The 24,814-nt window shown below is 47.2% G+C and overlaps 1 protein-coding gene across 1 annotated transcript; it reads left to right on the top strand.

Annotated features, from left to right (window-relative positions):
* The first annotated feature begins 2,922 nt into the window (after positions 1-2,922).
* LGI2 (leucine rich repeat LGI family member 2) lies at positions 2,923-21,548 on the top strand. Its single transcript, XM_058193824.1, has 6 exons — positions 2,923-3,125; positions 5,151-5,222; positions 16,056-16,127; positions 16,951-17,120; positions 18,335-18,499; positions 20,269-21,548. Exons 1-6 carry the CDS (start codon positions 2,923-2,925, stop codon positions 21,084-21,086), a joined length of 1,500 nt encoding a protein of 499 aa, XP_058049807.1. The 3' UTR covers positions 21,087-21,548.
* The last annotated feature ends 3,266 nt before the right edge of the window (positions 21,549-24,814 follow it).

A 24,814-nucleotide genomic window follows, 5' to 3' on the forward strand; every position in this document is an offset into this window, starting at 1 on the left:
CACTGTAACAACATTACCAAAAAGTCATTAAGAGTTGTTAACTTAATCTTGCGTAGCTTCTTCTCTGGTAATATTGTACTACTAACCAGAGCATACAAAACCTTTGCTAGACCAATCCTTGAATACAGCTCATCTGTCTGGACCCCGCACTGCATATCAGACATTAATACAATTGAACGTGTCCAGAAATATTTCACAAGAAGAGTCCTCCACTCCTCTGCTCTCAATAAAATACCTTATGCCACCAGACTCCAAATTTTGGGCTTAGACAACTTAGAACTACACAGACTTCAATCTGACCTAAGCATAGTAAACAAAATTATCTACCACAATGTCCTACCTGTCAATGACTACTTCAGCTTCAACCACAACTATACACGAGCAAATAATAGATACAAACAAATAATAGATACAAATAGGTAAACCGCTCCAAACTCGATTGCAGATAATATGACTTCAGTAACCGAGTGGTCAATGCCTGGAATGCACTACCAGACTCTGTGGTCTCATCCCAAAACCCCCAAAACTTTAACCTAAGACTGTCTACTGTTGACCTCACCCCATTCCTAAGAGGCCTGTAAGGGGCCTGCATAAGAGGACCAGCGTGCCTTCCGTCCCTGTCCTAATATTCCTTTTTTACTTACTCCTTTCAGGTATCCAAATTATGTTTATACTTTTATCTGTTATCTTATATATGATTGACAAAATAAAATAAAATAAATAAATAAATAAAGTGGCACAACTCTATTGGCAGACAACCTAGAGAAGGTCCCCTTGACCTATTCACTAACGAAAGATTTTTTTTTTTAAAAAAAAAAGAAAGATATTAATAGCAAAAGGACATCGAGATCATACTTTTCTGGGCAACGGTCTGAGCCAAAAAACCCAAATGCCCTCGGATCCTTTTGCTCCGATGTAGGCTCTGTTTGTCTCATCCGATCTGGTGGCTCTAAATCCAGAGGGATCCTCTTTCATTAATTCCCGTTTTTTATTATTCGCTCCCTTTTTGTGGTTTAATTTTAGCCGTCTCCTCACATCAATAGGCTCAGAGCGTTTTCAACTGTGATCTGATCTCATCTTTTGAGTCTTGTTTTAAGTTTCGTACGTTCGTACGCCAACTGCCAGGAATGGCCTAATCTCCTGCCATATAAAAACAGAATAAATATTTAACATCACTGGTGTTGCCCTATTCCTAATTCCCACCAACTAGGAATGGGCAGCAGAGGTGAGAAGAAGCCAAGCATTAAGGCTGAGCAGGAGAAAAACCATCGGTCTCCAAAATATGGAGAGATGTCCCTTTGAAGGTCTCGATTTCTCTGCTCTCTGGGGCTCAGAGATATGGTTCTGGTAGCATCCCTAAGCTTGCTGTTTCTCCTCCTGGACCAGTCATGGTGAAGTAATTGGAAGCAATAGGCTTCTCCATTATCTGCCAGAACTGCAAGTTTTGAGAACCTGCAAGTCTTAAGAACCAAGGTCAGAGGTTCCGTTAAGCAAGTTAAGATATAGAGATAGATAGATAGATAGATAGATAGATAGATAGATAGATAGATAGATGGATGGATGGATGGATGGATGGATGGATGGATGGATGGATGGATGGATGGATGGATGGATGGATGGATGGATGGATATAGAGACAGATGGATGGATGGATGGATGGATGGATGGATGGATGGATGGATGGATGGATGGATATAGAGATAGATCTATCTATCTGATAGATAGATAGATAGATAGATAGATAGATAGATAGATAGATAGATAGATAGATAGATAGATAGATAGATAGATAGATAGATAGATAGATGGATGGATGGATGGATGGATGGATGGATGGATGGATATAGAGACAGATGGATGGATGGATGGATAGATAGATAGATAGATAGATAGATAGATAGATAGATAGATAGATGGATGGATGGATGGATGGATGGATGGATGGATGGATGGATGGATGGATGGATGGATGGGTGGGTGGGTGGATGGATGCATGGATGCATGGATGCATGGATGCATGGATGCATGGATATAGAGACGGATGGATGGATATAGAGATAGATAGATAGATAGATAGATAGATAGATAGATAGATAGATAGATAGATAGATAGATAGATAGATAGATAGATAATAGGTAGGTAGGTAGGTAGGTAGAAAGGTAGATAGATAGATGATAGGTAGGTAGGTAGGTAGGTAGATAGATAGATAGATAGATAGATAGATGTCAGCCAGAGGTGGTATTTGCCGGTTCTCCGAACTCCTCAAAATTTCCGCTACCGGTTCTCCAGAACCTGTCCGAACCTGCTGGATTTCACCCCTGATGCACGGGTTTTGGGCACTCGGTCCGGGAAAAGGTTAGCCATCACTCCCTTAGGCCATGGCTGAGTCAACCGGGTCTACCTCGCCAGGTTGGCCTCGGGTTAAAAACACCCAGGCAGGCATACAGGTGGGCAGCGTCCCCATCCCTTTGCCAGGAAAGCATCTCTCCCCCACTCCCCCTCCCCCTCCCCCTCCCCCTTTTTGGGGAAAAAAACCAAGAACGGAATAATAATTCAGGGGAAAGAGGCGGAGAGGCAGAGGCGCAGCTGGAGCAGCAGCTGCAAAAAAAACCTTTGCAGGGAGAAAAAAGAGAGAGAGAGAGAAGAGCCGCGCGGCTGCCGGCTGAAAGCTGCCGCCGAGGGAAGCGCGAGCTGGGAGCGGCTCGAAGGAGCCTCCTTTTTTCATTCATTCATTCTTTCTTTCTTTCTTTCTTTCTTTCTTTCTTTCTTTCTTTCTTTTTTTTTTTTGCAGCATGCTGCCTGGCTGGCGCGCCACTCGCAGCAGCTCCCGGCGCAGCACCAGCAGCAGAAACAGCACCAGCAGCTGCTACTGCAAGCCCGAAGCAAAGAGAAGGTAAAAGAGAGGTTGCAGAAAGCGCAGCATGGCCACCGGCTTGTTGTGGCCGCGGCTGCAGCCGCTGCTGCTTCTGCAGCTGCTGCTGCTGCTGGCGGCGTGCATGGTGCAACGCGTCCAGTTGAGGAAGCTGCTCCGGTGCCCGGCTACTTGCAGCTGCACCAAAGAGACCATCATCTGCGTGGGTTCGGCCAACGTGCCGCGGAGCCTCCCTGCAGACATCAGCTCCTTGTAAGTGCCGGGCAAGGCAAGGCAAGGCTGGGGAGGGGAGGGGAAGGGAAGGGAAGGGAGGGGAGAGAGGGGCTGCAAAAGGAGGACCAGCCACTTTGCCCTCCCCTCCCCCCCACCCGCATCCCAGTTCGGGAGTCGGCTGGGAGGAGAGGAAGAGAGGACAGCAGGATTGGGGATCCCCCACCACCACCCCTCACTTTGGTTCTTCTGCTTCCCTGCTTCCGCAGCGGTGCTGAGGCTGGGCAGGTCCAGGAAGCGCACCTTAAATAGCGTTTTTAAAAGTAAAAAACTCCGGCTTGATATAAAAAAAAGTTCTAAGCTTAAAAAAAGCGAATGCCATAAAAAAAAAAAAACGGAGGCACGGAATTAAAATCCAGTAGCGCTTTATAAAGCCTTAGTTAAGGCCACACCTGGAAATGCTGCATCCAGGTTTTTGGGCACCAGGTGAGACCAAACAAGAGGTTGAGACTTTGGGGGAAATGCAGAGCAGGATGATTGGGGGCCTGGAGGCTAAAAGAGTAAAGGTAACAAGAGTTGGGAGGGGCCTTGGAGGTCATCTACTCCAACCCCCTGCTCAGGCAGGAGACACGCACTAGAGATTCGAACCGCCCGAACTGCTGACCTTTCTGATGGAGAAGCTTGGCCTCTTAGCCACTGAGCTACCTAGTCAGGCGAAATAACAGTAACAGAGTTGGAAGGGACCTTGGAGGTCATCTAGCCCAACCCCCTGCTCAGGCAGAAAGACCTATACTAGAGATTCGAACCGTCGAACTGCCAACCTTTCTGGCCGGCAAGCTCAGCATTTTTAGCCACTGAGCCGCCTAGCCAGGCTATGAAAACGTATGAATTTTCATACGAAAACGTCATATTTTTACATGAAATCATGAAGAACGGTTGCAGGAACTGGGCATGGCTAGTCTAGAGAAAAGAAAGACTGGGGGGGGGAACACATGATACCAGTGTTCCGGTATTTGAGGGGCTGCCACAAAGAGGAAGGAGGGGGGGGTCAAGCTATTTTCCAAAGCACCAGAAGGCAAGACAAGAAATAATGGATGGAAACCGAACAAGGAGAGATTCAACCTGGAAATAAGGAGGAACTTTCTGACAGTGAGGACAATGGAACAGCTTGCCACCAGAAGTTGTGGGAGCTTCATCCCTGGAAGTTTTCAAGATGAGATTGGGCTGCCATTTGTCAAAAATGGTGTAGGGTCTCCTGCTTGGGCGGGGTGGGTGGGTGGGTGGACTAGATGACCTTCAAATTAAGACCTACAAATTTTAATTTTACACAAATTAAAATATTATTATTATTTATTATTACAAGGTCCCTTCCAATTCTGTTAATCTGTTAAAGAGACTAGATAGTCATTTGTCTGAAATGGTATAGGCCAGGGTCTCCTGCTTGAGCAGGGGGTTGGACTAGAAGATCTCTAAGGTCCCTTCTAGCTCTATTCTGATTGATTGATTGATTGATTGACTGTATGAAAATAAAGGGACACGAAGGATACAGGAAGAGCTGGCAGGTTAAATAAGGACCCACACGAACCAGGTTGCTTGTGCCTCAACCCTTACCTGTTATTACATCTTTGTAGATTCGTTGTTGCATTGTAGGACATATACATTGGGGAAAGAAGGGAAGGAATAGAATAGAATAACAGAGTTGGAAGGGACCTTGTAGGTCATCTAGTCCATCCCCCTGCCCAAGCAGGACAGGATAAGAAGCAATGGAGGGAAACTAGTCAAGGAGAGAAGCAACCTGGAATTAAGGAGGAATTTCTCGACTTAGCCAGTGGAACAGCTTGCCACCAGAAGCTGTGAATGCTCCAACACTGGAAGTTTTTAAGAAGAGGCTGGACAACCATTTGCCTGAAATGGTATAGGGCTTCCTGCCTGAGCAGGGGGTTGGGCTAGATGACCCCCAGGGTCCCTTCCAGCTCTGTTATCTGAGGGCACCAGATTGGGGAAGTTATAGTAAAACGTATTGAGATGGGCTCCTCCTGATTTTTCTGCCCTGCTGCCTCTTTTTAGGAGCCTGGTCAATGGAACCTTTCCCGAAATAAAAGAGAAAATGTTCTCTCACCTGCCTTCCCTGCAGTTGCTGTAAGTATTACGAAGGTGGATATGTCTGAGTGGTTTATCTATCTGTCTATTCTACCCATCTCTATCTCTCTCTCTCTCTCTCTTTTCTCTTTCACTCACTCACTAACTATTTATGTCACTATTGGTATGTATCATCTTTCTATTTATCTATGTCTGTCTATCTATCTATCTATCTATCTGTCTATCTATCTAAATCTCTCCTTCCCTGTCTGTCTCTCTATCTATCTATCCATTCATCCATCCATCCATCCATCCATTCTCTATCTATCTATCTATCTATCTATCTATCTATCTATCTATCTATCATATCTCCTTCCTGTCTGTCTCTCTGTATCTGTCATCTATCTATTCATCCATCTATCCATCTTTATCTAGCTGCCTATTCTACCCATCTCTCTCTCTCTCTCTCTCTCTTTTTTCTCTTTCACTCACTCACTATCTATTTATGTCACTATTGGTATGTATCATTTTTCTATGTATCTATGTCTGTCTGTCTGTCTGTCTGTCTGTCTATCTATCTATCTAAATCTCTCTTTCCCTGTCTGTCTCTCTATCTATCTATCCATTCATCCATCCATCCATCCATCCATCCATTCTCTATCTATCTATCTATCTATCTATCTATCTATCTATCTATCTATCTATCTATATCTCTCCTTCCCTGTCTGTCTCTCTGTCTATCTATCTATCTATTCATCCATCTATCCATCTTTATCTAGCTCTATTTATCCATCCATCCATCCATCCATTCTCTATCTATCTATCTATCTATCTATCTATCTATCTATCTATCTATCTATCTATCTATCTATCTATCTATCTCTGTCTCTTCTGTCTATCTTCTATCCATTCATCCATCTATCCTTCTTTATCTGTCTCCATCTATCTATCTATCTATCTGTCTCTATCTATCTATCTATCTATCTATCTATCTATCTATCTATCTATCTATCTATCTATCTATCTATCCATCCATCCATCCATCTATTCTACCCCTAGCTAGTCCCCAGCTTGAGATCCCTTTATGGTTTATTTATTTATTTTAGACAATTCATATAGTGAGGGATCCTTGGTGCTCTGTGAGCTTGCTTGTTTTCTTGCAGAGGTTTCATTACCCTAACTAACTAACTAACTAACTAGCACCAGCACTGATGATGTTACCTAGCTGGGTCATGAAATGTCTGCAAGAAAACCACCAAGCTCAGAGAGCACCAAAGGCCCCTCATTTTCAACCCCGATCTACAAATATTCTCTTTTATTGGTAATTTACACAGTCGCCTCTTCACTCACGACACCTCTAGGCGGCTCACAGACAATAAAAACAGAATGCAGGGGAAAAAAATAAAAATTAAATAAAATAGATAAAATAAAAATAATAACCCCTCACCCCCACCCCTGGCTACAGCGCACACTCACACCAACCATTGAAAGGGCTCCATTCCAGAACCAGGTCTTCAGAGCCTTCCAAAAAGAGTGTCGGAGTCTAATTTCCTGAGCGATGATGTTCCAGAAGGAGGGAGCCACCACGGAGAAGGCCCTTCTTGTGGGTCCCGCCAGATGGACCTCCTCAAGGGACGGGATCCCCGACATTCCTTGCCTCCCCCCTCTAGTGGGTTGGGTATAGCGGTGGGCTGCTGGGGGTTCGGGAGAACCTCTAGCTAAGATTCTGTGCAGTTCGGAGAACCTCCCCCAAATCCCACTGTTGGCTGGCCCCGCCCACCCCGCCCCTCCCCTCCCAGGTGTGCCCACGTGACCTGTTTTGGATGCAGGGAAGCACAGGAGCGTGGTGCAGGAGGCCGACGAGGCCACGCCCATCATGGCCACGCCCCACCCAGCAGAGTGGGGCGGAGAACCCCTTGCTAAAATTTTGGAAGGCCACCTCTACCTGGTTGGGTAGATGCGAGTAGGTGGTTCCTGACGGAAAAAGGCATGGCGAATTGAATTTCTCACAATCCGGAATGGGGATGGGATGAACACTGAATTACGGGCTCCGGGAAAGCAGATGGAAGGTTGGAACAGCCTAAATTCACGCCGTGCCATCTCTAATGATTAATGAAGGGGTGAACTATGGTGGTTCCCCTTGGCGACCTGTGGACTTCAGTTCCCAGACTTCCTCAGCCAGCATGACTCAACCAGCAGACTTCGGTGCCCTCGAACGGTTTCTTCCTTTTGGGGAAAAAATAAATAAATAAGATTTTAATTTTTTTTCAAACGTTGAGATATGGAATCTGTCTATTTTTCTTACTCTTGGGGGTGTGGAGAACCAAGAAGAACGTTGCACTGTAGTTTTAATTGGTCGCTTGCTGGATTTCCACAATCAAGGCTGGATCCCAGAGCCGTAAAACTAAAGCCACGACTCTTAATGGATACCTTCCAAAGCTCTCGTAAAATTATTTATTTATTTATTTATTTATTTTGTCACAACAATATATGTAGGTATCATACAAAAAGATTATATAGTAAATAAACATATATATATATATATTAAAAAAAAAAGACAATAGGACAGGAACGGGCTAGTGCTTTTATGCACGCCCCTTATGGTCCTCTTAGGAATGGGGTGAGATCAATAGTAGAAAGTTTTTGGATAAAACTTTTAGGATTATGGGCAGAGACCACAGAGTCAGGTAAAGTATTCCAAGCACTGATGATTCTGTTACAGAAGTCATATTTTCTGCAATCTAGATTAAAGCGGTTGACATTAAGTTTAAATCTATTGGTTGCCCTTGTATTATTGCAATTAAAGCTGAAGTAGTCTTTGACAGGAAGGACATTACAATAGATGATTCTGTGAGTTAAACTTAGGTCTTGTCGAAGGCGACGGAGTTCCAAGTTTTCTAAGCCTAGGATTTCAAGTCTGGTGGGATAAGGTATTTTATTGTTTTCAGAGGAATGGAGAACTCTTCTTGTAAAATATTTCTGGACACGTTCAATTGTATTGATGTCAGAGATGTGGTGAGGGTTCCAAACAGGCGAGCTGTATTCTAGAATTGGTCTAGCAAATGTTTTATATGCTCTGGTTAGTAGTGTGGTGTTTTTGGAAAAGAAGCTACGCAAAATTAGGTTTACAATTCTTAGAGCTTTTTTTGCTATGTAGTTGCAGTGGGCTTTGGCACTTAGATCATTTGACATGAAAACTCCAAGGTTAATTATAGGAATCTTTCTCTTAATGTCTGCGTGAAATACAGGTAGTCCTGAAATTACGACCGACAATTGGGCCCAAGATTTCTGTTACTAAGTGAAACGTGACGTGGATTTTGCTTCATTTAAAAACCTTTCTTGCCACAGTCGCTAAGTGAATCACTGGGGTTCTTAAATTAGTGACACGGTTGTTCAGTGAATCTGGCTTCCCTCCGCCCCGATCGACTTTGCTTATCAGGAGATCGCAAAAGGGAACTGGCCCCGTCATAAATACGAGTCAGTTTTCAAGCATCGGGATTAAAATCACGTGACACCCTCCCACCCCCCTCCCGGGGATGCTACAACGGTCGTAAGTGTGGTCAACGGTCGTAAGTCCCTTTTTTCCCACTGCCGTTGTAACGTCGAGTGGTCAGTAAATGAATGGTCCTAAATCAAGGACTATGAATAGTTTATGCTGCATTTGGTACTTCTGAAAAGTTAAAACAAAAGAGGCGATGAATTTTTTTTAATTTATTTATTTACATTTATACCCCGCCCTTCTCCGAAGACTCAGGGCGGCTTACAGTGTATAAGGCAATAGTCTCATTCTATTTGTATATTTTTACAAAGTCAACTTATTGCCCCCCCAACAATCTGGGTCCTCATTTTACCTACATTATAAAGGGTGGAAGGCTGAGTCAACCTTGGGCCTGGTGGGACTTGAACCTGCCGTAATTGCAGGCAGCTGTGTTCTAATAACAGGCTTCTTACCAGCCTGAGCTACCACAGCCTATTAAGATAGTAAGGATGAGTCACCGTGTCCTTCGTATCCCAAAGACTTTCCCTATCTTGCTAATCCTTTTATCACATTCCACATCCCGGCCTTTGCCAACTGATGCCAACTTCAGGTCCCCAAATTCTTGGGAAGCCCAGCCGTGGGCCAAGTAGAAAGAGATTTTGGCAGTTGGCCTTGACGTCCGCAAATGTCCAAGTTGAGGAAGCTTCTCTAATCAAAGAACAAGATAACATCCAAAAAACGGAGCAAAATTGGTTAGAGACAGATACAGATTAATAGAGCTGGAAGGGACCTTGTAGGTCATCCAGTCCAACCCACCCACCCACCCCGCCCAAGCAGGAGACCCTACACCATTTCTGACCAATGGCAGTCCGGTCTCTTCTTGAAAGTCTCAAGTGAGGAAGCCTCCACAATTTCAGAAGGCAACTTCTGTTCCTTACTAACAGACAACGCTAATTGTAGTGGTTGTCCTCTACTTACAATGGTATGTTTAGTGAGCAAAGTTCAAAAAGTGAGCTTATGACCATTTTGTTAAAGTTACGACCTTGGCAGCGTTCCCCTTGATCATCCTCTTTTAACAACCCCATAATCTCTTGCGGGGGTGGAGTCTGGCCAAATGAATGGAGCTGAGTGTTTACTGGCCGGATGCCCTTCCCTGTCGCTGATGCGGAGTTTTGTTCGGCAGATATACTCTCAGTGTGGCCAGAGAGAGCGAAATATAAGCATATATATAGGAAGAAGAAAAGAAAAACAATAGGACAGGAACGGTAGGCACGTTTGTGCACTTATGCACGCCCCTTATGGTCCTCTTAGGAATGGGGTGAGGTCAATAGTAGAAAGTTTTTGGATAAAACTTTTAGGATTATGGGAAGAGACCACAGAGTCAGGTAAAGTATTCCAAGCACTGATGATTCTGTTACAGAAGTCATATTTTCTGCAATCTAGATTAAAGCGGTTGACATTAAGTTTAAATCTATTAGTTGCTCTAGTATTATTGCAATTGAAGCTGAAGTAGTCTTTGACAGGAAGGACATTACAATAGATGATTCTGTGAGTTAAACTTAGGTCTTGTCGAAGGCGACGGAGTTCCAAGTTTTCTAAGCCTAGGATTTCAAGTCTGGTGGGATAAGGAATTTTTGTTGTGACCCAGGTTCCTGGACCCAGACTCCTGGACTCGGATGATTCAGAAAATGAGGGAGAAGACCTGGCAAGCCCTGCTTCTCTTGAGCCCTCTCCCTCCCTGGCACCCACTCAGAGGGAGGGGCCGGCGGGGCCTGATTCTCCCGGGCTTTCTTCTGATTTGGCAACGCCCCAAGAACAGTTTTGGAGGGAAGGTTCTGAAGGCTTGATCGGCGTGCGCAGCAGCGGAAGAGTTGGGACAAAGCCAAGTCATAATTGTCATGCAGTGACATCTGCAGAGACTATAAATAGGAGGCGGGACTTCCTGGTTTTTTGTCTCGGACAAAACAATGAATTTGGCGCAAGCTAATTCATGGAGGGAAGAATATATTCGTGAGTAATTCTGGCCTTATCTATAATTTCCTCGTTATCTCCAGAAACTTGGCAGGCCCGTGGGTAGACGTGGCCAGGACATGTATCTATGAAAATAAAAGGAAAAAGGAAGGCCTCTGACGGACTCTTTGCTGGGAGTATTGGGGAAGGAAACAGAACATTTTGTCCGAGACCTGACTAAAACATCTTCCACCAAAGATGGATCAGCAGCAGGTACAGCAGCAGTTAGAGCAGCTACACGGCTAATCAACAGCTCCAGCAGCAAGTGGCTCACTTGGCAGGCCAACTTGCTGCCAGGAATGTGCCTGCAGCCCCCCATCCTCCCACCTCCTCCTCGCCGCAGTGCCCGATAACCGTGCCGGATAAGTTTTCTGGGCAGCCTGAGATGTTCCCGACCTTCTTGGGACAGTGCCAGCTCTACATGGCTATGAGGCCAGAGGATTTCCCAGACGACCGGGCTAAGGTGGCCTTCGTGATTAACCTTCTTTCCGGCTCGGCTGCTCGATGGGCCACGCCCCTCTTGCTCCAGGACAGCCCCCTGCTGGCGGACCAACAGCGTTTTTGGCAGCACCTACGCACCATGTATGAGGACCCGGTCCGAATGCTGACGGCAACCAGGCGCCTTAAGGAACTCCGTCAAGGGAAACGCCCCCTGCAGGAGTACATCGCCGAATTTCGTCTTTTGTGCCAGGACTCTGACTGGAATGATGCAGCGCTGGTGGACGCGTTCCAGGAGGGACTCTCAGAGGAATTGCAAGACGAGCTGGCCCGCGTGGAGGCGCCGCGGACCTCGACAACTTGGTGCCCTTTGTCTCCGCCTCGATGCCCGTCTGCAACGGCGACCGCCCCGTCGCACCCCGAGACCCTCCGTCGACATCTGCACCCCACTTCCTGCACCACCAGCACCCAGGGTCGCCCACGTTTTGTAACCGCTGCGGAAGAGCCCATGGAGTTGGGAGCGCCAGACCTCGCCTAACAGCCCAGGAGCGGAACCGAGGCGCCAAGGGGATTGTGCCTGTACTGTGGGAGCCCGCCACTTCGCTTGCTTGCCCCAGAAAGCGGGGCACGACGCCGTCCCCGAATCACAGCGTGACCAATCGAAGCGGAGCAGGCCCGACCGGGAAACCCTAGGTCGGGCACGTACTAAGCCCCCACTGGACGTTGGAAGTAGACTCTGGGCCCCTCGGCATCTGATTCTGGACACACGGATATGGTTGGGGAACCAGTCGGACGGGCTCCAGGCGCATGCGCTGGTGGACTCAGGGCCACAACAAACTTTATGGACCAGGCCTTTGTGACCCAGTTTGCGGTCCCGTGGTTCCGTGGACCCTCCGATGCGGGTAGAGACAATTGATGGACGAGAACTGGTGTCCGCCCCATTAAATTCGCCACCCAGCCTTTGCGCCTGGCTATTGGGGACCATGAGGAGGCGATCCAGTTTTATGTCACGGCGGACCTTCATTTTCCTTGGTCCTTGGTTGGCCTGGCCGGACCCACGATCCTCAGGTGGCCTGGTCGCGAACGCCATCTCTTTCCCGAGTCTGCAGTGCGTCGATCACATCCGCCACACCTGTGCCGCCAGAACGCCCCACCGCTGCCATCACCTTGCCTCCTGAGCTGACGGACTTCGCCGACGTGCTCAGCGAGAAGGAGGCGGACCGACTCCCGCATCGGCCCTACGATTGCCCCGTGGACCTTCTGCCCAACGCACCACTGCCTGTGGGACGCCTGTATTCCATGTCGGAGCCCGAGATGGCCGCCCTCAGGGACTTCCTGGACAAAAACCTGGCCCGAGGGTTCATCCGCCTTCAAAGTCCCTCTGGGCCCCGGCCCTCTTTGTGAAGAAGAAGACAGGGGACTTGCGCCTATGCTGTGATTACCGCCGGCTAAACGCCATTACGGTGCGGAATCGCTACCCCCTGCCGCTCATCCCGGAGCTACTGGAAAGGTTGCGGAGGCCACGATCTTCACCAAGCTCGATCTCCGGGGCCTACAACCTGGTGCGGATACGAGAAGGAGGCGAATGGAAGACGGCATTCGGCACCCGATACGGACACTACGAATACACTGTCATGCCATTTGGGTTGACCAATGCTCCCGCCGTTTTCAGCACTTCATGAACGACGTGTTCCGAGACATGTTGGATCGGTTCGTGGTTATCTACCTCGACATCCTGATTTACTCCCGGTCCAGGGAAAGCCACCTTCGACACGCCAGTCTGGTTCTGCAACGCTATGGAGCAACAACTCAATGCGAAACTGGAGAAATGCGTCTTCTTCCGGACTTCCATAGAATTCCTCGGCATATCATCTCGCCCGAGGGCATAGCCATGGACCCATGTAAAGTAGAAGCTTTGTGTAGCTGGGAAGCCCTCGTCGGGTGAAGGATGTTCAGCGCCTACTGGGCTTCGCCAACTACTACCGGACCTTCATCCCGGCTTCGCCACACTGACAGCTCCACTTACCCAGCTCCTCAGGAAGAAGGTTGCATTCCGTGGGGTCCCCGCAGCAAGAAGCATTCACAGCCCTCAAGAAAGCCTTCGCCACGGAACCCGTCCTGAGGCATCCCGACCCGCTCCGGCCTTTTGTGGTGGAAACGGACGCGTCAATGTGGCTCTGGGAGCGGTGCTGCTACAGGCTCCGACGAATGGCGGCACACTTTTTCCCTGCGCTTACTACTCCCGGAAACTCAACCCTTCCGAGCGCAACTACACTATCTGGGAAAAAGAGTTGCTGGCTATCAAGGCTGCATTCGAGGCTTGGCGACACCATCTGGAGGGGGCCCGACATCAGGTGGAGGTCCGAACGGACCATCGGAATCTCGAGCACCTCACCACAGCTCGGAAGTTGAACCAGCGGCAGATCCAGTGGTCGTTGTTTTTGCCCGGTTCAACTTCCGCGTGACCTACATTCCCAGCGGCCACACCCGGAGGGCGGATCCCCTGTCCCGCAAGCCAGAGTACCTCTGCGCCAAGGACCCCCTTCCTCCACGGACAGTGCTGCCGGCAGAAGCCTTGGCCGCAGCACGGGAGCCAGTGGACTTGCGGGCCCAGGTGCGAGAGGCGCAGCGCCAGGACGCCTGGTCGCAGCAAAGGAGAGCGGAGGTGGGCCCCACGTCTCCTTGGACCTTGGAGGAGGACTTACTCAAGTTTCGGGGGCGATTATATGTGCCCACAGGACCACTCCGAGCCCTCGTCATGACCCAGTGCCACGACAACCCTGCAGCAGGACATTTTGGGTTCTTCAAGACCTCCACCTGGTGACACGGACCTTTGGTGGCCCAGTGCGGCATGATATACATGCCTACGTGACATCCTGCGTACCGTGCCGGCAAGCCAAGACCGCCACGGGGCCCCTCCCGGCTCCTCCAGCCCTTGCCGACACCCGACAGACCCTGGGGCGATCTCTATGGATTTCCTGACAGACCTGCCGCCGTCCTCTGGGTTCACCACGGTGCTGGTGGTGGTGGACATGCTCACCAAGATGGCACACTTCATCCCATGCCGCTGGACTGCCCACAGCCGCAAAACGCCCGCCTCTTTCTGCAGCACATCTTCCGCCTCCATGGTCTACCGGACAGGGTGGTTTCGGACCGCTGGAGTTCAGTTCACAGCCCGCTTCTGGAAGAGCCTGATGGCCGCGTTGGAGGTGCAGGTATGTCTGTCGTCATCGCACCATCCGGAGACCGACGGGGGTACAGAGAAGGTCATCGGTATACTGGAACAGTATCTCCGTTGCTTCATCAACCAGCAACAGGACAACTGGGCCGACTACCTGTCCCTGGCGGAGTTTGCTTTAACAACTCTCAGCACACCTCTACTCAGATGACCCGTTCTTTGCCAATGTGGGGTACCATCCGCGCTCTTCCTCTGGCACCACCGGACTCTCCTGTTCCCGAACGCAGACCTTCCTGACGGAATTGCATGCGGTCCAACAGTTGGTACGCCAGCAGCTGAATCGGGCAAAGGAGGACTACAAACGGTCCGCCGACCGCTCCCGACGGGCAACGCCCCGCTGGCAGTTGGAGACCGGTGTGGCTCTCCACCAAACACCTCCCGTCCGACCGCCGGTAAAGAAGTTGGACCACCGATTCATCGGCCCGTTCCTGTCGAGGCAGTCATCAACCCGGTAGCCTACCGACTGACCCTGCCACGATCCATGCGGATCCACCCTGCTTTTCACCGGTCCCTTCTGGTTCCTGAGGCCACACCGAGTCCCCTTCGGTGCCCAACAGCACCCGGCCACTGTCGCTGAGGACGGATCGGAGGAATACGAAGTCCACAGCGACGAGACTCGCTGGCTAAAGGGTCGCTTCCAATATTTGATCGCGTGGAAGGGATACGGGACTGATTTCTCCTGGGTAGATGCCTCCGGCGTTCATGCCCCTGACCTGGTGCAGGCCTTCCATGAGCAGAACCCAGCCCGACCGCATCCCGATCGTCAGCCCGGGGAAGGGCCCTGCGGTGAGGATAGTGTTGTGACCCAGGTTCCTGGACCCAGACTCCTGGACTCGGATGATTCAGAAAATGAGGGAGAAGACCTGGCAAGCCCTGCTTCTCTTGAGCCCTCTCCTCCCTGGCACCCACTCAAAGGGAGGAGGAGGCCGCAGCCTGATTCTCCCGGGCCTTCTTCTGATTTGGCAACGCCCAAGAACAGTTTTGGAGGGACGCAAGATTACGAAGGCTTGATCGCGCGCAGCAGCGGAAGAGTTGGGACAAAGCCAAGTCATAATTGTCATGCAGTGACATCTGCAGAGACTATAAATAGGAGGCGGACTTCCTGGTTTTTGTCTTGGACAAAGCAATGAATTTGGCGAGCAAGCTATTCATGGAGGGAAGAATATATTCGTGAGTAATTCTGGCCTTATCTATAATTTCCTCGTTATCTCCAGAAACTTGGCAGGCCCGTGGGTAGACGTGGCCAGGACATGTATCTATGTAAATAAAAGGAAAAAAAAAGGAAGGCCTCTGACGGACTCTTTGCTGGGAGTATTGGGGGAAGGGAAACAGAACAATTTTATTGTTTTCAGAGGAATGGAGAACTCTTCTTGTAAAATATTTCTGGACACGTTCAATTGTATTGATGTCAGAGATGTGGTGAGGGTTCCAACAGGTGAGCTGTATTCTAGAATTGGTCTAGCAAATGTTTTATATGCTCTGGTTAGTAGTGTGGTGTTTTTGGAAAAGAAGCTACGCAAGATTAGGTTTACAACTCTTAGAGCTCTTTTTGCTATGTAGTTGCAGTGGGCTTTGGCACTTAGATCATTTGACATGAAAACTCCGAGGTCTTTAACGGGATGGGGGTCGTCTGTAAGGTAATGTCCATCTAGTATGTACTTAGTGTTTGGGTTTTCAAAATTATTTTCAGTTTTCAAAATTATTGTGACATCTAACTTTACTTTCCCAGCTCTCTCGCCAATAACCAGATTAAAGCTTTGCCAAGGGACATCTTCGGTGATTTAGACTCTTTGATCGAACTGTAAGTTTTATTTTTATTTTTATTATCAATTAAACATCAGCTCAGTCAACTGAACATATAAAAATGTATCACAAATATCCTTGACAGGCGCTGAGGGTTGATATGGGTTGCTGCCAGCATCCTAGGTATCAACCAAGTATCTTCTCAAAATAAAATTATTGTTGCTATCATCTCTTTTATTCATTAAATATGAAGCTCAGTCAACTGAACATTTAAAAATGTATCACAAATATCCTTGACTGGTGCTGATGGTTGATACATTTATCATCATTATCATCATCATTATTTATTTATTTATTATTTATTTATTTGCATTTATATCCCGTCTTTCTCCGAAGACTCAGGGCGGCTTACACAGTGTTAGCAAGTCTTCATCCATTTGTAAATTATATACAAAGTCAACTTATGGCCCCCAACAATCTGGGTCCTCATTTTATCTACCTTATAAAGGATGGAAGGCTGAGTCAACCTTGGGCCTGGTGGGACTTGAACCTACAGTAATTGCAAGCAGCTGTGTTAATAACAGACTGTCTTAGCAGTCTGAGCCACACAGAGCCCTTTATTATTGTTGTTGATAATGATTTTTATTATTGTTGTTATTTGCCTTGTGAGAAATAAATAACATCCACAACAGAAAGCGCTTTTATTAATTAAACTTCATCAGCAAACAACGCTTTGCCTTTAAAAATCCCATTCTGGTTACTTCTTATTTCTCGCCTGCGGTCCGACTGCTGTTTTTCCAAACGAAAACCTTGCAAAGGATCTGTTGATTTAGGATTCCAACCTCTTCGCAAACAAGCTTTTCTTTCCCCCGTATTTCTAGAGACTTGAGGGGAAACAAGTTTGAATGCGACTGCAAAGCCAAGTGGTTGTTTTTGTGGCTAAAGATGACCAACTCCTCCGTTTCGGAAGTGCTGTGTGTCGGTCCAGCAGAATTTCAGGACAAGAAATTAAACGAAGCCTCGAGCTTTGACGATGAATGCACCACTACAGGTATTTGGGGAAAGCAGACTGTCTTTGCAAGATAAGTCAGGATAAACTTGGCTTTTGGTATTTTTGGCCCATTAGCAATAGCAATAGCCCTTAGGCTTATATACCCGCTTTTACAGCCCTCTCTAAGCGGTTTTACAGAGTCAGCCACTGGCCCCCAACAATTTGGGTCCTCATTTTACCGACCTCGGAAGGATGGAAGGCTGAGTCAACCTTTTTTTTATTATTATTTGAATTTATATCCCGCCCTTCTCCGAAGACTCAGGGCGGCTTACATTGTGTTAAGCAATAGTCTTCATCCATTTGTATATTATATACAAAGTCAACTTTTTATTGCCCCCAACAATCTGGGTCCTCATTTTACCTACCTTATAAAGGATGGAAGGCTGAGTCAACCTTGAGCCGGTCAGGATCGAACTGCTGGCAGTGGGCAGAGTTTAGCCTGCAATGTTGCATTCTAATTACTGGGAGGGAGGGAGGGAAGGAAGGAAGGGAGGGAGGGAGGGAGGGAGGGAGGGAGGGAGGGAGGGAGGAAGGAGGCATGGAGGCTGAATCTTCCGCAAGTCAAATACTGACAACCGTCATAAATAGGAACCGAGCGTCTGAATTTTGATCCGCTGTCAGGTGGGAGATGCTGCAAATGTTGTTAAGGATGAAAAACGGTCATAAGTCATTTTTTTCCCTAGTGCCATCGTAACTTGGAAATTTCACTAAGTAAATCAAGGGCTACCGGTAATGCTGAACGGAAAGCGGTTTTTTTTTTAAATTTCTTCTCCATTTTGCAAGCAGAGATGGGATAAGGGGAAGGCATTTGGACTTTTTCCAGCCGAACAGTTGCCCACCTGGTCTGAGCATTAACGGAGAAACTGTGCTTAGAAAGGGATAAAATAAGCAAATTGATGCTCGGCTTTTGCCAACAGCAGCAGGAGAAGGGGAAGGAAAAAAACAACGCTGAGTTTCGATCGTGTGAACCCAGGGAGGCGGCAAAGATTTTAAGTGTGAGAAATGGTCCTTAGTCACTTTTTTCAGCGCCGTCGTAACTTGGAACGGTCACTAAATGAGCTGTCGTAAGTCGGGGACTGCCTGCGTGTTTTATTTTTAGTTCAGGGTTAGCTTCCCCCAAGCCGAGTTATTTCCAAATCAGCGATGAAGAAGCTTCCTTACATCCTGCCGAATTCCATTGTAACACGCTTGTTTTCGATTAAATATGATTACAGATTTTGTTGTCCATCAGATTTTGCCCTATCAGTCAGTTTCGATTGATACCTTCAACTCCAAAAACGACGTCTACGTAGCCATTGCGCAAACCAGCATGGAAAACTGCATGGTGCTGGAATGGGATCACATCGAGAAGAACTTCCGGAGTTACGACAACATCACTGGTAAATAGCAATAGCACTTAGACTTATATGCCGCTTTACAGTTCTTTATGGCTCCCCTCTAAGTGCTTTTACAGAGTCAGCCTCTTGCCCACAACAATCTGGGTCCTCGTTTTACCGACCTCGGAATGATGGAAGGTTGAGTCGACCTTGAGCAGGTCAGGATCAAACTGCTGGCAATGGTCAGAGTTAGGCCTGCAATACTGCATTATAATTACTGCGAAGGAAGGAAGGAAGGAAGGACAAGCAATAGCACTTAGACTTATATACCACTTTACAGTGCTTTACAGCCCTCTCTAAGCGGTTTTACAGAGTCAGCCTCTTTCCCCCAAAAACCTGAGTCCTCATTTGACTCACTCCGGAAGGATGGAAGACTGAGTCAACCTTGAGCCAGTCAGCATCAAACTTCTGACAGCCTGCAATCTTGCATTCTAACCACTGTGAAGGGAGGGAGGGAGGGAAGGAAGGAAGGAGGGGAGGGGAAGGGAAGGGAAGGGCAATAGCAGTACCACAACCTATTGCCTATTGCCCCCAAGAATCTGGGTCCTCGTTTTACCGACCTCGGAAGGATGGAAGGTTGAGTCGACCTTGAGCTGGTCAGGATCGAACTGCTGGCAATGGTCAGAGTTAGGCCTGCAATACTGCATTATAATTACTGGGAAGGAAGGAAGGAAGGAAGGAAGGAAGGAAGGAAGGAAGGAAGGAAGGAAGGAAGGAAGGAAGGAAGGAAAGAGGCAGGGAGGCTGAGTCTTCCACAAGGCAAATATTGACCGTGTCTACCCAGCAGTTGGAGAAGAGGTTAAAATTTACGTGGGACAAAAAAATTGAGGAGGAAGTACCATAGTCTCTATAAGCTTTATCCTGTTCGGTTTTGGGTTTCCCTAGTAGAAAACAGCAGGTTCGAGAGGAAAATAGTACAAACCAAAAAAACATTCCCCTCAAAGGTTTTCTAAACCTGTAAGATGGTGAGAGTGCTCCTGAGGATATTAAGATTCCCAAGAAGTTTCAAGAAGACAAAAAAAGTAACTCTGAAGAGAGACCTCGGAGTCCTAGTGGACGGTCACTTAAACACGAGCCAGCCGTGTGCCGCAAAAACTAACACAACCTTTGGTTGTATAAACAGAGGCACTGAATCAAAATCGCGTGAAGTCCTAGTTACCGCTTCACAAAGGCTTAGTTTTGTAGAACTTCTACAAAACCTTAGCAAGGAGTGAAGAAGCTTCTTTGGTTCTGCCTGAATGGTGGAAGACGGAAGGATTTATACTCCTTGCAGTCCTCTGGTCGTTAGTACTCTCTCTGAGAGCCGTTGAGGTCACTCGGAGGTCTATCTGGTGCCCACAGAGTCACCTGAATAGTGAAAATGGGCGTGGAGCCTTTTTGGAACTACCGAAAGGACTTTAAAGCAGGGGTCCCCAATCTGTGGGCTACAGTCCGCTACTCGGCTGTGGGATAATTGATACCAGGCCCCACGAGTGGCTGGTCGGTGCGTGGGCCTCCATGTTCGCGCACAGCCAATTCACGCGAACCTTGTCCCAGGTGTCCGCGGCCCAACTCACTCAAGCATCACTATGAAATTCACAGGTGTGCGCGTGCCCACGCCCACTCAGATGCCCTTGGCCCTCCCACAAAATCACCCCCTCTTTCCTCCCTCCCCTTGCTCTGGGCCCCCAACTGCAGAAAGGCTGGGGACCCTTGCTTTAAAGGCAGGATTTACGTAAACAGTAGGTACAGTTCGTGCTCTGCTAACCTCATCCCTTTGTTTGAGTCAACAGGCCAGTCCATAGTGGGTTGCAAAGCTATCTTGATCGACGACCAAGTCTTTGTGGTGGTAGCGCAGCTCTTTGGCGGATCCCACATTTATAAGTACGAGGAAAGCTGGACCAAATTTGTCAAGTTCCAGGATATCGAAGTCTCCCGCATCTCCAAGCCGAACGACATCGAGCTCTTCCAGATAGAGAGCGAAACCTTCTTTGTCATTGCGGATAGCTCGAAAGCTGGTTTGACCACGGTTTACAAGTGGAACACCAAGGGTTTCTACTCCTACCAGTCCCTGCACGAGTGGTTCCGGGACACGGATGCCGAATTCGTTGATATAGACGGGAAATCTCACTTGATCCTGTCGAGTCGCTCCCAGATTCCTATTATCCTTCAGTGGAACAAGAGTTCCAGGAAGTTCCTCCCACACAGCGAGATACCCAACATGGAAGATGTGCTAGCGGTGAAGAGCTTCCGGATAGAAGACAGCCTCTACATCTCTCTCACCCGATTCATCGGCGACTCAAGAGTCATGAAATGGAACAGCAAGCAGTTTGTGGAGATCCAAGCTCTTCCTTCCCGGGGTGCCATGACCCTGCAGCCTTTCTCCTTCAAGGATCATCATTACCTCGCGCTGGGAAGTGACTACACCTTCTCCCAAATTTTCCAGTGGGATGAGGAGAAAAGCCTCTTTCAGATATTTAAGGAGATCTACGTGCAGGCGCCCCGCTCCTTCACCGCAGTGTCGACGGATAGACGGGATTTCTTCTTCGCTTCCAGTTTTAAAGGCCACACGCAGATCTTCGAACACATCGTTGTTGACTTGAGTTTATGAAGCGGCCCTGAGCGTGGGAACTCACGTAGGATGATACTTTTCACGTGAAAACAAGGGGGGGGGGAAAGGAATAAAAGACAGAACAGATTGTTCGCTTTTGATAGCTAGAGAGAACCCTTGGCATTACTCAGCAAGGTTGGGTTTGTTTATTTGTTTTTTGGAACTTTTTAGAAGTTTGCCTATTTAATCAGGGAATGCATTAACTCGGTTAAGCGCATGCCATGCCAGTTTTACCCTTGACAAGAGGTATTTTTCAAAGCCTATTGTTGCTCATAATAGACGGTGTGCAAGGCGTCAGTTCTAAAACAGATGCCAAATGGAAAGGAGGAAGTGGAACGGCTGAGAAAGTGGGATGAAACGAAGAGAGAGAGAGGAAGAACGGCGGCAATGACTCTGCGAGGAAAAACGATGTGGGTTTTTTTTTCTCTTCTTCAGGACTTTGAGGTTGAAAGCAATTCCTTCTAGTGATTTGCAACCGTTAGCATCCTGATGAGAAAGCCTGCTCACAGGATGCGTCTCTTGTGAGGACAAAGTAGTTCTGGGAAATTAAGTGGGGTTTACCAAATTGAGTTACCAATCAAAAGAGATTGATGAAAAGAAGAGGAGGAGGAGGAGGGGGAGGAGGAGGGAGAGGAAGAGAAGGAGGAGGGAGGACCGTAGAGTCCTTGGTGCTCTCTGAGCTTGGTGGTTTTCTTGCAGACGTTTCATGACCCAACTAGGTAACTTCATCAGTGCTAGAAGGAGTTGGGATTTGAAGAAAGCAGGAGGAGGAGGAGGAAGAGGTGGAAGAGAGTGGGGTCCTTTGATACACTCTGAGCTTGGTTGTTTTCTTGCAAACGTTTCCTAACCCAACTAGGTAATATCATCAGTATTAGAAGGGGGTGGGGTTTGCAGAGAGGAGGGGGAGGAGGAGGAGGAGGAGACGACTATCCCATTAATTAATATTCTTCCCTAGTTGGCTAGTGGGTAGACTTGAATTCAATAGTCCATCGGAATGGATACGGTAAGATTGATTGCTAAATTGGATTTTTATCAGAAGTTTGCAGCTGCTGAAGAGGAAATCTTTTCAATACTGACAGCAAAAAAACCAGGCATTTTTCTTTGCAGCTCTGCGCTCAGCCTTTATCTCCCCCTCCCTCTGTTATTTTGTACCCTGCACTCTTACCTGAGCCATAGGCACAAGTCAAGCTTAAATTCTTATTTTAAACTTTTGATCACAGTGATAAAAAGATGTATACATTCCTTTGAAAAGATCTGGGAAATAATACTCCCTTGGATGAAACTCATCCCCCTCTCTCTCTCTCCAAAACTCTGCGTTGAAAGGATAAATAAATAAATATGTGAGACAGAGAATGGATTTGGAGCTGATTTGATCGAGTTGAATTTCCGGATCAAACGGATTGATCCAAACAAACAAAAAAAAGTTGATTTGAATTATTGGAGCGACTTGGTTACATCCTCATCTATTTCAAACCATTTTTCAGTACTTGAATTGGATGCAGAAATCCAGCTTCGCCCAGCTAAGCAATTGAATTGAATTCATTTTCCAAATCTCTTTTAATATTTTAAACTGATTCATGCATAATGTACAAAGTTTGTAATTTGTTAATTGGGGTTTTTTGCCCCTAGGTTGCTTACCTGTTTTATTCACTGCAACCTTGAAAAACTGACTCGCACAAATCTGGCAGACCTGATTGGATAATTGGGCAAAAACGTGTCAATTTTGTACGCAGGTATCAGTTCAGCTTCCAATGATTAAAAATCCCAATACTGTGTTGCAAAAAAACCATCTTTGGGGTTGCTTTTATTGCACTAGATTTAGAACAATAAAATTCAGAGCTTTGTGGCATTTGAGGATTTGGGAGAAGAGGAGAGTTGGGTCCCAAGGGTCTATTATAATTTTTGAAATGTCCTGATGGATTATTATTTTTCCCCCCAACTAATGTATTCCCAAACAAAAAATGAATTGTTATGATCATTATCAATGATAATGACAGCATATTAACTTGTCCAGACCGATCTCTAAAAAGGCTTTACAGTAATAAATATATAATCTAAAATGCATTACCAAAATAAATATAATATCTATGTGCTTTGTTCTGTCCGAGGTTAAAACAATTCTTGGTTACATACATCTGAATACATTCTTTTTTTAAAAAAAAAAAATAGTCTCTGTTTTTAAGGCCTAAAAACTAGTGATGCTTATCCAGACAAAATTCAGTTTTTTGTGGTCTTGGCGACACAATCTTGTCTATTTTCCCGAAAAAAAACTCTCTTGATTTAGCTCTTCTGAATTAATTGCATTCACACACCGAAAAGTCCAGACAAGAGTCCTTCAAAGAATTAACTGCAGTAACAGACCTTATCAGTTCTTTGCGATAATTGCAAGGCTGAAAGGCTGCAAATTAAGTTCTGGCAAACAGTCTTTGTGGCACAAAGCACGATGAGCCAAATCTTCAGAAATACGAACGGTTGTCTTCTACAACCACCACTCCCTTCTCCTTCTATTTATTCCGTAGCCAGGGAGGGGCTATTCAGTGTCCATGTGTGCTTTGCTTCCCGAATCGACTCCTTGTCCTCTGTTGTTCACCTCTCCTAATTGCTCTGCGCATAAGTGCATCTGGGACAGGCCCCAGCCGTTCTTCCTCCTCACTCATCTCAGCCTCCAAAGGCAGCTGCCTCTCTGGTGGCTAGGAAACTTCAGACAGCTGTGGCTCTATCTCTGCATCCGATGCAGAACATCCATCAGAGCCTTCCCCAGATTCCAGAACTGGCCCAAGTTCCTTCCCAACCTCCTCATCGTCCAAGTCTGCCGCCAGCAGCTGGCAGACCACAACAAAATCTTAGCAGCGATTCTGTTTTCTCCTTGCTAACGGGTGATTCAAGCAATGCTACATTCCTGCCCACAACGCCAGCAAAATAATCTTGTGCTTCTGAGCCGCAAAACATTTTTCATCCTTAGCACTGAAAAGCCTTTTCAGAGGTCTTTTGCTTCTTTATTCCCAAGAATAGAATCATCATCATCTTCATTTAACGACCTCATAATCCCTTGCGGGGGTGGAGTCTGGGTAACTGAATGGAGCCAGCAGAGTGTTTACTGGCCGGATGCCCTTCCCTGTTGCCAGTGCGGAGTTTTGTTCTGCTGATATATTCTCATTGTGCCCAGAGAGAGAAATACCTGCCTCTACTTAAGATTGAACTCGCAGCCTCCTGATTGTGAGGCGAGAGCTCCACCTCTAGGCCACCACACCACTCAATTCCCAAGGACAGAATAACGGTAAGCATAAAAGAAGCATCTCTCACCATGGTCTCCTGTCCTTCTCAACACTCTGTTATATAATATGCCTGCTGCTTGGGAGCCCACTTCTTGCTTACATCTGTCCATCCGAGACCTACTGTTGAAAAGATTGCAACTTACACAGGAGTTTAAATGAAGCACTAAAATGTTAACAGCAGGTCACCGTTGGGTTAGTGCCAAAAATGGCGCCGTTCCATGATTCAGGAGGCAGATGTTGCCGACAGCAGAATGCAGGCGGTAACTGTCATTGGGCCGGCTTTGCAGTACAAGAAGACTTTGTTGTGGCTTCTTGGACAAGAAGCGAAATGTCTTCAAAGAAAAATCAGAAAGTCCAGCTGCTCTCTTGAAAAATCACCTTTTGGACAACCGTGACCGGGATGGCTGAGAATCCCCATGGACATTAAATCTGGAGAGTGAACTCTTTAATGCC

The sequence above is a fragment of the Ahaetulla prasina genome, chromosome 8 (assembly GCF_028640845.1).
Source record: "Ahaetulla prasina isolate Xishuangbanna chromosome 8, ASM2864084v1, whole genome shotgun sequence".
NCBI classification, from domain to species: domain Eukaryota; kingdom Metazoa; phylum Chordata; class Lepidosauria; order Squamata; family Colubridae; genus Ahaetulla; species Ahaetulla prasina.

Coding starts and splice junctions, on each gene's coding strand:
- LGI2 (XM_058193824.1), top strand. CDS start 2,923: ATGGCCACCGGCTTGTTGTGGCCGCGGCTGCAGCCGCTGCTGCTTCTG. Junction 5,223..16,055: donor CTGCCTTCCCTGCAGTTGCT/GTAAGTATTACG, acceptor TTACTTTCCCAG/CTCTCTCGCCAATAACCAGA. Junction 16,128..16,950: donor TTAGACTCTTTGATCGAACT/GTAAGTTTTATT, acceptor CCGTATTTCTAG/AGACTTGAGGGGAAACAAGT.